Source organism: Lithobates pipiens, unplaced genomic scaffold, assembly GCF_037356315.1.
Source record: "Lithobates pipiens isolate NorthernLeopardFrog02 unplaced genomic scaffold, aLitPip1_a1.2 Scaffold_16, whole genome shotgun sequence".
Lineage (NCBI taxonomy): Eukaryota > Metazoa > Chordata > Amphibia > Anura > Ranidae > Lithobates > Lithobates pipiens.
Window position 1 is genome coordinate 584,468,561 of NW_027507748.1, and position 13,654 is coordinate 584,482,214.

General features: G+C 44.5%; 1 protein-coding gene across 3 annotated transcripts in view; it reads left to right on the forward strand.

Annotated features, from left to right (window-relative positions):
- LOC143983769 (cyclic AMP-dependent transcription factor ATF-7-like) overlaps window positions 1–13,654 on the forward strand; it is a 192,079-nt gene that overhangs the window by 142,282 nt on the left and 36,143 nt on the right. For all 3 annotated transcript variants that reach the window (XR_013274677.1, XM_077483824.1, XM_077483825.1), the window contains exons 4-5: window positions 739–835; window positions 11,501–11,622. Coding sequence is in view for 2 of the 3 variants with exons in the window: in XM_077483824.1 (XP_077339950.1) it covers window positions 739–835; window positions 11,501–11,622 (219 nt within the window). In the remaining variant the exon portion in view is untranslated. The remainder of the gene's footprint in view (window positions 1–738; window positions 836–11,500; window positions 11,623–13,654) is intronic.

Consider the following 13,654-nt stretch of genomic DNA (forward strand, 5'->3'; position numbering starts at 1 on the left):
GCAGTAAATGTATTGCGGTGGATCGCCAAACAGTTAATGAACACAGAGCTGCATTAATTTGTGTCTTTGTTTTACCTACCCCAAAGCTCAAGGCTAAGTTCACCTTTAGAACATGTTATATGTAACAGAATAGGGTGTAACATGTTTCAGCTCCTGCCCCCCCCCCCCCCTTCCCTTTTGACAGCGGATAGAGGATCCTCTCCCTGGCAGCCGCTGTCACGTTTAAAAATCTCTGTGGTTCTGCGGGACTCCATACACGCAGCCGCATCAATTTTTTAAAGGGCTCTGGGAATGAAAAAACTACAAGTCCTGTCTGTCGATCATATAATCCATATATATTGTTTAGCGGCCAACAAACATGACATGCCAACACCTTGGTTTCTGATGTGTGCTGGCAGCAATGGTGTAGGGTCCCCCTCCCCCCCACGACAGATTTGTTTTATTTTGGGGGGGGGGGGGGCGGCGGGTTTGTACTTGAAAGAAAGTGATGAATTGTGAAAACCTTTATATCAATGTATAAGGGGAAATCTTGCCTGTGCTTTATGATAAGCTTATCTTTGGTTGTGGTTTCTAATGCCACCAACCCTGGACTGTGGTTGTATCCTGCCTTACCAAATGTGTCTCCTTTTCCTAAAATAAAATGTTTTTTTTTTTTTTTAGTTTTCATTCTAAAAATGTTGGCTTTTTATACACCATGTTAATTTCCTGAGGTTTAATAGCATATTTTCTTTCCTGCAGCGTTTCACAAATGAAGACCATTTGGCTGTACACAAACACAAGCATGAGATGACGCTAAAGTTTGGGCCTGCTAGGACAGACTCTGTTATCATCCAAGGTAAATGCTGTGTTCCTTTCTGGATTAATAAATTATATATGTAACCAAGAGTGCAATGTTTGTCTAAATGGCAACTGATTTTTTTAATTCCCATGTAAACTAAAAGCAGTTAGGCCCCTTTCACACTTGTGCATCTTGTCCTGCGACTTGAGACTACAAAGTCGCACGTCAAGTCATAACCCATGAGTAATGTTCATATCTGTGCGACTTTAAGTTGTAGCTACTTCAAAGTAGTCCCTACACTAATTTGGTCGGACTTTGATGCAACTTGAGGTCCACAGACCTCAGGATTACACAGGCATTGCTTCAAGTGGCGTCAGTCACGTGACTTTCAAGTCGTGCAAGTGTGAGAAAGGGGCCTAAAAGAGAGCTTCAGGATTTTAAAAAAACAGATGTTTATACTCATCAAGGTGGATCCAGCATCGATCTGATGCTGAATCTGTCTTGCATCGATTGTGCAGTGGAAACTGAGCGATCAAACACCGATGATCGCTCAGTTTTCTCCCTCTGTTCTGAACAGAGAGCTGTGACTGTCATTCAGTGGCTCTCTGTTCTCCCCTCCAGCGCCCACTGGAACCCTGGGCTGTGAGTGACAGCTGACAGCTCGCTTTAGCCCGCTGAAAACAGGTCGCAGGAATGCAGACCAAACTACACACGTATGATTCTTAGGAGAAGTATGGCCAAAAAAGCTTTGGCCATGCTTCTCCTTTAACCACAAGGTATTTTACAGGTCCAGAGCCAGTGTCTGAAGACCTCTGGGGGGGGCTGTATGCCCACTGTGCAAAGGACAAAGCCAGGAAGTGGTTAACTCTCCCATATTCCTGCTAATTATGAGTATACATGGCTGAAGCCCTTTAAACCATTAGTCCCAGGGTGCCTGTTACCCCCCCCATATGGGGCTTTTACAGTCCAGGATTGTTGGGACTGCGGTAGTGGTGTTGCTCCAGGTGCTCCTCCTTGCTTGTGGCGCCACACTGCACCTTCGTGAACCAGGCTCTACTTTGCATGCATGGCCTCGCTTCCAAGGAGGACTTTTTCTCTTTCCCTTTTCATGGCGGTCCATAAGTGGAAAGATAAGAGGTCAAATGTGTTTAAACATGTCAGGCTCTGCCTTTGGCTCTGTTCTGGATTGTAGTACGTTGGTTCAGGGCTCTGCTTCCTATCCTATGATGGTTGCCCCCGTCCTGCGTCCTGACACTCGGCCTTCCTATGGTTATTCAGCCAGCCCTTCGGCCAGACCTGCCTCATCCTTCCTATCTAGAAAATAATTTTAAGACACAGTTAATTATTAAAGTGGTTCTAAAGCCTAAATATGTTTTACCTTAAAGGAGAAGTTCACCTTTTTGCAAAAAATAATAAATATACTATTTTTTTTTCAGGTAAGAAACTGTGCATTTATAATTTTTTGTTGTAGGAGCCTGTAAAGCATTGTACCACTGATCGGGTTTCATTCAGGGCTCCTGCAGACCTGTCAGTGTATCTGCTTGCTCGTACCTCGTATGGGCAAGCCGATACACTCTGACAGGTATAATCAATGGACTACCACAGTGCTCACAGCGCTAAGGCTGTCAGAACTTGTAGTTATCTATTCACAGAACACTGTGAATGTGTGATGCAGCTGGGCGGGTGGCGCCCCACATGGCCGCATTTAAAGGAAAAAAAAATTTGGACAGCGGGGGAGAAAATGTCAGCTGTCAGAGCAGGGGAGAAGGGGGCCGGTCCTCATAACATGTTACACCCTTAATATGGGTGTAACCTGTTATGAAAGGTTTACTTATCCTTTAACCACTTGCCGACCGCCGCACGACGATATACGTCGGCAGAATGGCACGGGCAGGCATATGGGCGTATATATAAGTCCCTGCTTGCCCGCGGGTGGGGGGCCCGATCGGGCCCCCCCCCGGTGCCTGCGGCGGTCGGCATTCGTTCGAGAGCGATCCGGGATGAGGGGGCGGCCATTCATTCATGGCCACCCCCTCGCGATCGCTCTCGACTAATGGAAATCCTTCGTGACATCACTTCCTCTCCTGTAATGTAAACACAGGAGAGGAAGTGATGTATTCTCTCCTCCGTGTCGGTATTTTTCGTTCCGGCACCGAGGAGAGAGGTTCAGTGAGTTGCACCAACACACCACACATACAGTAGAACATGCCAGGCACACTCACACCCCCCCTTTACCCCCCGATCACCCCCCCAATTACCCCTGCCCCCCCAGTCACAGTGACACCAATTGCTTTTTTTTTTTTTTTTTTGCATTGGTGTCATTTGTGACTGTAATAACTGTTAGGGCAGTTAGGGTTAGCCCCCTTTAGTTCTAATGTGCCCCCCTAACCCCCCCAATAAAGGTTTAACCCCGTGATCACCCCCCGTCGCCAGTGTCACTAAGGCTGGGTTCACATTGCAGCGTTTTATGAGAACGGATGTGATTCGCACCGCACTGCAGTGCAAATCACATCCGATCTCTGTGCGATTCGAGTTCAAAGGAAAAAGTGGGGGAAAACACTGCACTATAACTGAATGTAAAACAAAAAAAGCAGCTGCCAACACTTAAAACAAAGTTCCACAATCAAAAGGTAAAAAATAGTGTAGCGCTTCTGTAATAGTGAATGTGATCAACACATACACAAAAAATTCCAAATAAATGGTCACATGAGAAAGTCCATATACATAAAACAAAGTCCAATGGAATGGGTATGAACTTCCGTGATGTAACTGGTACAAAGATGGTTAGGCTATTTCAAGGAAAGAGAGGGATCTTGCTAAACAGATATACCCATGTAAAACAGCTTGTCTGTAGACATCAGGGAAGTAAATAAATACTCTTACCAACTGTGTTGGACTCACACGGTCATATGACAGTTGAGTCTGTAAAGCTTGGGGTCCCAATCTAGGGCCAGGGGGTGGATCGATGAGGGTCCGTCAAACTGGTGAGAGAACTCCAACCGACTGTGTGCCAAGCGATGTGTTTCACGGATGGAACATCAGGATGGTTTCTTATCCAACTCGGACGTAGCACGATCAACACCGATACTCCGATCACCCCGAAATAGGGTGAAAGATGTTAGAGGTTTTTTAGGCCAAAAAAGAGAAAGGAAAAAGAGAGCTCCACATGGTGCGGGTCAGACAGTATAAAACGGCAAATTTATTTAAAAGTCAAAAAATTATATAAAATATTTTATGACTTAGTGATCACAAAAAGATTAGATAAAAATGAAAGTAAAAGCAATGTAGGGTGCCAACAGCTATCCCGACGCGTTTCGACTCATATGTCTTCGACAGGGGCATGTTGGAGCCCACCACATTGCTAGCAAATTTATGGAGTGTCTGAGACAGTTCCGCCTACAAAAGGGGCGGAGACTTCAGTCTGGGACAACCCCTTACAGGTAAGGTAAACAATCATGTCAAACAAAGGTAAACATATTCAAACATGATAAACAAATGTAGATATCAATCTATCATCCATATGTGGCAGTACCTTCTCATACAATACTCAAGTTGGATTTGGTAACAGCAAAAAATGAATCAAAAGATAGTGATAATAAACAAATCTCATGCATTGGTCGGAGCCTCCCCAAACTTGTAGGTCAAGGGGGGACCAGTGATAGAGTGGTACACGTGCGAAATTGAATCAAGCACATAAACATAGTTATCAAAACATGTAATATTGCCGCCATATATACTGTATTACAAATCCGTCACCTGGGAAAGTTTACTCACAATTGTATTGTATCAAGGTAGGTCTATGCGTGTCAAGGTGGCAATGTCTGATGGTGGTCTATCGTTGTGTGGGTTTAGATGGATCTTGATAACTTGCTGACAGTATACAGCTGAAAATTGTATGTGCGTTACCATAGCAACTGTTAATACGTGCTATCTATTTTGATAAGATTCCGGTCGCATTACGTCGGGACGTAATTCCGCCATGCGACCGGAATCTTATCAAAATAGATAGCACGTATTAACAGTTGCTATGGTAACGCACATACAATTTTCAGCTGTATACTGTCAGCAAGTTATCAAGATCCATCTAAACCCACACAACGATAGACCACCATCAGACATTGCCACCTTGACACGCATAGACCTACCTTGATACAATACAATTGTGAGTAAACTTTCCCAGGTGACGGATTTGTAATACAGTATATATGGCGGCAATATTACATGTTTTGATAACTATGTTTATGTGCTTGATTCAATTTTGCACGTGTACCACTCTATCACTGGTCCCCCCTTGACCTACAAGTTTGGGGAGGCTCCGACCAATGCATGAGATTTGTTTATTATCGCTATCTTTTGATTCATTTTTTGCTGTTACCAAATCCAACTTGAGTATTGTATGAGAAGGTACTGCCACATATGGATGATAGATTGATATCTACATTTGTTTATCATGTTTGAATATGTTTACCTTTGTTTGACATGATTGTTTACCTTACCTGTAAGGGGTTGTCCCAGACTGAAGTCTCCGCCCCTTTTGTAGGCGGAACTGTCTCAGACACTCCATAAATTTGCTAGCAATGTGGTGGGCTCCAACATGCCCCTGTCGAAGACATATGAGTCGAAACGCGTCGGGCTAGCTGTTGGCACCCTACATTTCTTTTACTTTCATTTTTATCTAATCTTTTTGTGATCACTAAGTCATAAAATATTTTATATAATTTTTTGACTTTTAAATAAATTTGCCGTTTTATACCGTCTCAACCCGCACCATGTGGAGCTCTCTTTTTCCTTTCTCTTTTTTGGCCTAAAAAACCTCTAACATCTTTCACCCTATTTTGGGGTGATCGGAGTATCGGTGTTGATCGTGCTACGTCCGAGTTGGATAAGAAACCATCCTGATGTTCCATCCGTGAAACACATCGCTTGGCACACAGTCGGTTGGAGTTCTCTCACCAGTTTGACGGACCCTCATCGATCCACCCCCTGGCCCTAGATTGGGACCCCAAGCTTTACAGACTCAACTGTCATATGACCGTGTGAGTCCAACACAGTTGGTAAGAGTATTTATTTACTTCCCTGATGTCTACAGACAAGCTGTTTTACATGGGTATATCTGTTTAGCAAGATCCCTCTCTTTCCTTGAAATGGCCTAACCATCTTTGTACCAGTTACATCACGATTCGAGTTCAGCCATACAGATAGTATGGCTGAATTCCCGCCGCAAATTCGCACGGGACCCTTTTTTTGGTCCGCAGCAGAATCGGATCGCATGGGTGTTCACACCATGCGATCCGAGTTTGCAGATCGCACTGCGATATGCAAACTGATCTGGGGGTGTCATTAACATTTCACTGACACTCCCAGCAGTTCGCATAGGGCAGTGTGAACTGCCGCCGGGAGGCATGCGATGCGGGAACCCGCCGCGGATTCGTGGCGTTCCCGCATCGCTCCAGTGTGAACCCAGCCTAATAAGCGATCATTTTTCTGATCGCTGTATTAGTGTCACAGGTGACGCTAGTTAGGCAGGTAGGTATTTAGGTTCGCCGCAACTTTTTATAGCGCCAGGGACCCCCATATACTACCGCATAAAGCCCCCTGATTGCCCCCTAGTTAACCCTTTCACCAGTGATCACCATATAACTGTTACAGGTGACGCTGGTTGGTTAGTTATTTTTTTATAGTTTCAGGGCACCCGCCATTTATTACCTAATAAAGGTTTAACCCCCTGATCACCCGGCGGGTGTCATTTGTGACTGTAATAACTGTTAGGGCAGTTAGGGTTAGCCCCCTTTAGTTCTAAGGTACCCCCCTAACCCCCCCAATAAAGGTTTAACCCCGTGATCACCCCCCGTCGCCAGTGTCACTAAGGCTGGGTTCACATTGCAGCGGTTTGAGAACGGATGTGATTCGCACTGCAGTGCAAATCACATCCGATCTCTGTGCGATTCGAGTTCAGCCATACAGATAGTATGGCTGAATTCGTGTCGCACCCGCCGCAAACTCGCACGGGACCCTTTTTTTGGTCCGCAGCAGAATCGGATCGCATGGGTGTTCACACCATGCGATCCGAGTTTGCAGATCGCACTGCGATATGCGAACTGATCTAGGGGTGTCATTAACATTTCACTGACACTCCCAGCAGTTCGCATAGGGCAGTGTGAACTGCCGCCGGGAGGCATGCGATGCGGGAACCCGCCCCGGATTCGTGGCGTTCCTGCATCGCTCCAGTGTGAACCCAGCCTAATAAGCGATCATTTTTCTGATCACTGTATTAGTGTCACAGGTGACGCTAGTTAGGCAGGTAGGTATTTAGGTTCGCCGCAGCTTTTTATAGCGCCAGGGACCCCCATATACTACCGCATAAAGCCCCCTGATTGCCCCCTAGTTAACCCTTTCACCAGTGATCACCATATAACGGTTACAGGTGACGCTGGTTGGTTAGTTATTTTTTTATAGTTTCAGGGCACCCGCCATTTATTACCTAGTCTCACTAGTGTACCCCTAAATTTAGGGGTGTCTACTTTCCAAAATGGGGTCATTTGGGGGGGGTTTGTGCCATCTTGGCATTTTATGGCCTTCAAAACTGTAACGCCCTTAGAAAGCCTGAAGGCGGTGCTTGGTTTTCGGGGCCCCGTACGCGGCTAGGCTCCCAAAAAGTCCCACATATGTGGTATCCCCGTACTCAGGAGAAGCAGCAGAATTTATTTTGGGGTGTCATTTCACATATGCCCATGGCATGCGTGAGCAATATATCATTTAGTGACAACTTTGTGAAAAAAATAAATAAATAAAAAAAAAAGTTTGTAATTTTCCCGCAACTTGTGGCAAAATATAAAATATTCCATGGACTCAACATGCCTCTCAGCAAATAGCTTGGGGTGTCTACTTTCTAAAATGGGGTCATTTGTGGGGGTTTTGTGCCATCTTGGCATTTTATGGCCTTCAAAACTGTAATAGGTAGTGAGGAGTGAAGTCAAATATTTACGCCCTTAGAAAACCTGAAGGCGGTTCTTGGCTTTCGGGGCCCCGTACGCGGCTAGGCTCCCAAAAAATCCCACACGTGTGGTATCCCCGTACTCAGGAGAAGCAGCAGAATTTATTTTGGGGTGTCATTTTACATATGCCCATAGCATGTGTGAGCAATATATCATTTAGTGACAACTTTGTGTAAAAAAAAAATAATAATTATTTTTTTGTCATTATTCAATCGCTTGAGGCAAAAAAATAAAATATTCGATGGGCTCAACATGCCACTTATCAATTTTCTTAGGGGGTCTACTTTCCAAAATGGGGTCATTTGGGGGGGTTTTGTACTGCCCTGCCATTTTAGCACCTCAAGAAATGAGATAGGCAGTCGTAAACTAAAAGCTGCGTAAATTCCAGAAAACTTACCTTAGTTTGTAGATGTGACAACTTTTGCGCAAACCAATAAATATACAGTTATTGACTTTTTTTTTACCAAAGACATGTGGCTGAATACATTTTGGCCTAAATGTATGACTAAAATTGAATTTATTGGATTTTTCTAATAACAAAAAGTAGAAAATATCATTTTTTTTCAAAATTTGCGGTCTTTTTCCATTTATATCGCAAAAAATAAAAATCGCAGAGGCAATCAAATACCATCAAAAGAAAGCTCTATTTGTGGGAAGAAAAGGACACAAATTTTGTTTGGGTACAACATTGCATGACCGCGCAATTACCAGTTAAAGCAGCGCAGTGCCAAATTGTAAAAAGACCTCTGGTCATTTACCAGCAAAATGGTCCGGTCTGAAAGTGGTTAACCACTTGCCGACCGCCGCACGCCGATGTACGTCGGCAGAATGGCACGGGCAGGCATAAGCACATACATGTACGTGATTTGCCTCCCGCGGGTCGGGGGCCCGATCGGGCCCCCGCCCGGTGCCTGCGGCGGTCGGTTTTCGTTCGGGAGCGATCCCGGACGAGGGGACGGCCATTCATTCATGGCCACCCCCTCGCGATCGCTCCCGACGAATGGAAATCCCCGGTGACATCACTTCCTCTCCTGTAATGTAAACACAGGAGAGGAAGTGATGTATTCTCTCCTCCGTGTCGGTATTTTTCGTTCCGACACGGAGGAGAGCGGATCAGTGAGTTGCACCAACACATCCCACACACAGTAGAACATGCCAGGCACACTCACACCCCCCCTTTACCCCCCGATCACCCCCCCAATTACCCCTGCCCCCCAGTCACAGTGACACCAATGTCATTTTTTTTTTTTTTTTTTTGCATTGGTGTCATTTGTGACTGTAATAACTGTTAGGGCAGTTAGGGTTAGCCCCCTTTAGTTCTAATGTACCCCCCTAACCCCCCCAATAAAGGTTTAACCCCGTGATCACCCCCCGTCGCCAGTGTCACTAAGGCTGGGTTCACATTGCAGCGGTTTATGAGAACGAATGTGATTCGCACCGCACTGCAGTGCAAATCACATCCGATCTCTGTGCGATTCGAGTTCAGCCATTCGCCGCACCCGCCGCACCCGCCGCAAATTCGCACGGGACCCTTTTTTTGGCCCGCAGCAGAATCGGATCGCATGGGTGTTCACACCATGCGATCCGAGTTTGCAGATCGCACTGCGATATGCGAACTGATCTGGGGGTGTCAGTAACATTTCACTGACACTCCCAGCAGTTCGCATAGGGCAGTGTGAACTGCCGCCGGGAGGCATGCGATGCGGGAACCCGCCGCGGATTCGCGGCGTTTCCGCATCGCTCCAGTGTGAACCCAGCCTAATAAGCGATCATTTTTCTGATCGCCGTATTAGTGTCACAGGTGACGCTAGTTAGGCAGGTAGGTATTTAGGTTCGCCGCAGCTTTTTATAGCGCTAGGGACCCCCATATACTACCGCATAAAGCCCCCTGATTGCCCCCTAGTTAACCCTTTCACCAGTGATCACCATATAACTGTTACAGGTGACGCTGGTTGGTTAGTTATTTTTTTATAGTTTCAGGGCACCCGCCATTTATTACCTAGTCTCACTAGTGTACCCCTAAATTTAGGGGTGTCTACTTTCTAAAATGGGGTCATTTGGGGGGGGGGGTTTGTGCCATCTTGGCATTTTATGGCCTTCAAAACTGTAACGCCCTTAGAAAGCCTGAAGGCGGTGCTTGGTTTTTGGGGCCCCGTACGCGGCTAGGCTCCCAAAAAGTCCCACATATGTGGTATCCCCGTACTCAGGAGAAGCAGCAGAATTTATTTTGGGGTGTCATTTCACATATGCCCATGGCATGCGTGAGCAATATATCATTTAGTGACAACTTTGTGAAAAAAAAAAAAAGTTTGTAATTTTCCCGCAACTTGTGGCAAAATATAAAATATTCCATGGACTCAACATGCCTCTCAGCAAATAGCTTGGGGTGTCTACTTTCTAAAATGGGGTCATTTGTGGGGGTTTTGTGCCATCTTGGCATTTTATGGCCTTCAAAACTGTAATAGGTAGTGAGAAGTGAACTCAAAAAATTACGCCCTTAGAAAGCCTGAAGGCGGTGCTTGGTTTTCGGGGCCCTGTACGCGGCTAGGCTCCCAAAAAGTCCCACATATGTGGTATCCCCGTACTCAGGAGAAGCAGCAGAATTTATTTTGGGGTGTCATTTCACATACGCCCATAGCATGTGTGAGCAATATATCATTTAGTGACAACTTTGTGTAAAAAAAAAAAAAAAATTTTTTTTTTGTCATTATTCAATCGCTTGAGGCAAAAAAATAAAATATTCAATGGGCTCAACATGCCTCTTATCAATTTCCTTAGGGGGTCTACTTTCCAAAATGGGGTCATTTGGGGGGGTTTTGTACTGCCCTGTCATTTTAGCACCTCAAGAAATGAGATAGGCAGTCGTAAACTAAAAGCTGCGTAAATTCCAGAAAACGTACCTTAGTTTGTAGATGTGACAACTTTTGCGCAAACCAATAAATATACAATTATTGACTTTTTTTTTACCAAAGACATGTGGCTGAATACATTTTGGCCTAAATGTATGACTAAAATTGAGTTTATTGGATTTTTCTAATAACAAAAAGTAGAAAATATCATTTTTTTTCAAAATTTGCGGTCTTTTTACGTTTATATCGCAAAAAATAAAAATCGCAGAGGCAATCAAATACCATCAAAAGAAAGCTCTATTTGTGGGAAGAAAAGGACGCAAATTTTGTTTGGGTACAACATTGCATGACCGCGCAATTACCAGTTAAAGCAGCGCAGTGCCAAAGTGTAAAAAGACCTCTGGTCATTTACCAGCAAAATGGTCCGGTCTGAAAGTGGTTAATCCAATCCTTGCATCAAGGTAGAGAATATTTAGGCATCAATATTCTCTCCCGTCACTTCCTGCTCTCTTGGGCTTTGCTGAGGCAGCAGGAGCCATTGGCTCTCATTGCTGTCTATCAAAGCCAGTGATGAGGAAGCGGGGCGAGTCCCACTGTCTGCGTCTATTGAGGATCAAAACCAAGCTCTGTAGTGTGTGTTTATGGACACACACATCCCAGTTCAGTAATGAACCCGCATGTGCGCCCACATAGGAAGTGGCTTCATATGGTAGCGCAAGGAGAAGTGGAAGAGCCAAGTGCAGACGAGGACCCAAGCAGAGAAGGTTCAGGGCCTTTACAACCAATTTAATGTTTGTGTGTGCGTTTCATCTCCCGGTTCTTCCTTTTATTTCATTTTTTTTAAATCCAAGGTCATTTCTCTTCTTTCTTTTTTGTAGATCAAACGCCAACCCCAACCCGTTTTCTTAAGAACTGTGAGGAAGTGGGTCTGTTTAATGAACTAGCTAGCTCTTTTGAACATGAATTCAAGAAGGGGACAGAAGATGAAGATGACAAAAAGGTTTGGGAAATAAATAGTATCTTATGGTCTGTAAGTAAAACTGGCCTCAGATGGCTTTTGATTTTATTGCTGTTCCTGTTCAACGGAAATCGATCAAGAGCCAATAAGCTGGAATACTTTTGTTGCACAGTGTCTGCAGCTTGATCAGTGTAATACCACCAAGGATAGGAGGATTTTTTTTTCTTCTTTCCTTTTCTTTTCTTTTCTTTTTTTCTTTTATTTATTTTTCTTCTTTCTTTCTTTTCTTCTTTTTTTTTTTTTTTTTTTTTTTCTTTTCTTTCTTCGTGCTGGCTGAAAAAAAAAAACTATCTATGGGCAGCTTAACAGTATTGTGCATATGACATGTACCTGGAAGCGCTGGGAATTTGCCTCCAAGGCAGAAGTGGTGGGGGAGCCGTCCTTACCCTCTGCAGTTAAAAAAATAAAATAAAACCCTTTTGTCTATTTTTTTTTTTTTTCTTCATTTCTTTTCACTCCTTTTTCTATAGGGTATTGTCCACAACTGTAGTGGTGAGATATATATTACACACACTGTATATATTTTTAGGCAAATACAATATATAGTACATGGCACATCACTAAATGACAATATGGTGTTGATTTACTAAAACTGGAGAGTTTTTTTTTGTTTTTTTTGGGCAAAGCTTAACTGAACAAGCTGTTAGAAGATGGTTGGCTACCATGCACAGGTGCACCAGATTTTGCACCATCCAGTTTTTTAGTAAATCAACTCCAATATGTTTTGTTTCCTTTTAAACTGGTTGTCACTTTTACATGGCAGTGTAAATCCATGTTGGGTTGAATAGTATGTATATTCTATGCATATACATGGTTATTAACCACTTAATGACTGGCAACAGAAAATCTAAATATTGAAAAAAGAATACAATTACAAATTCACAGTGAGCAATAGAGGCACTTTTTGTTAGCTTTCAAAGGGTAATGCCTAGCTGGATCATTCACTGGCTAGAGCTTAGGGTGGGGGTCAGAATCCTGTAGATCACAGCCAGGTGACTGGTAAATCACGTTTGGGCTTGCTGACACTCCAGCCCAGAGCATCAAATAAAGTGCAATGCAGAGGGACTTTCTTGTAAAGTTTGAGCTGTAGTAGGGAGCTAGAGCCGCATAAGCCAATGCCTCCTCTGTAGTGCTGGACCCTCATTCCCATGCAGAATGATTCCAACTGCACGCCTCCTCTTATCCCAGTCTCCAGAGTGGTACCAGCAACCAGAAAGGTGTGATCTTCAGGTCCATGTGAAGCAATACACTGGGCATATAGTATACTCCTGCTTTCACACTGATGCACTGCGGTTTACCCACACCAGGAGTGCAGTGTACCTGCAGCTTTCCTGCGGGTCTGCTACACTTGGCCATAGATCGGTGATCTTTGACTACTCCCATGGTGTTCAGGTAGATCTCCACCTCTCTAAGGTTGCCTGCCCCTGGCTTAGGGCATAGTGAATGTCCAAGGGGCCAAGCTGCAACCTTCAGACTGACAGTACTGCTGTCCAAAGGTCTCTGTTGTTCGTTTATCCAGAGTGGCACCTTAATACAGAAGGTGTGTTACTAGCCAGATCACTAGGTTAAAGCAGTAGTAAACTGCTGAAAAGGGGGAAAAAAACTGCAAGACAATAGCATAATGTGCTAGTATGCATCGCAGAGCGCATGCGCAGCTGACCTCAGCGGCTGCACACAGGGTTAATATCCCTAAACCGTGCAGGTTTAGGAGATATTATTTTTACCTACAGGTAAGCCTTATTAAAAATCACCAAAATTCACCAAGCTGCTTTAAAACAGAGGGAAAGGCCTATTTTTGGTTAAACACCACTTTAACGGGTGCAAGTTATTCTCTGCTGTCAAGCAGGCAGCACACAATACAGAAAGAATGGAACGGCCAACAGACTTTGAGAGGAGCCGGCAGAGATTGTTCTAGGAAGTGAAGTTGAGGCCACCAGCCTTAAGCCGCGTACACACGGGCGGACTGTATGGCCAACTTAGTCCGTCAGACAATCCGACGGACAGTCCGTCATAC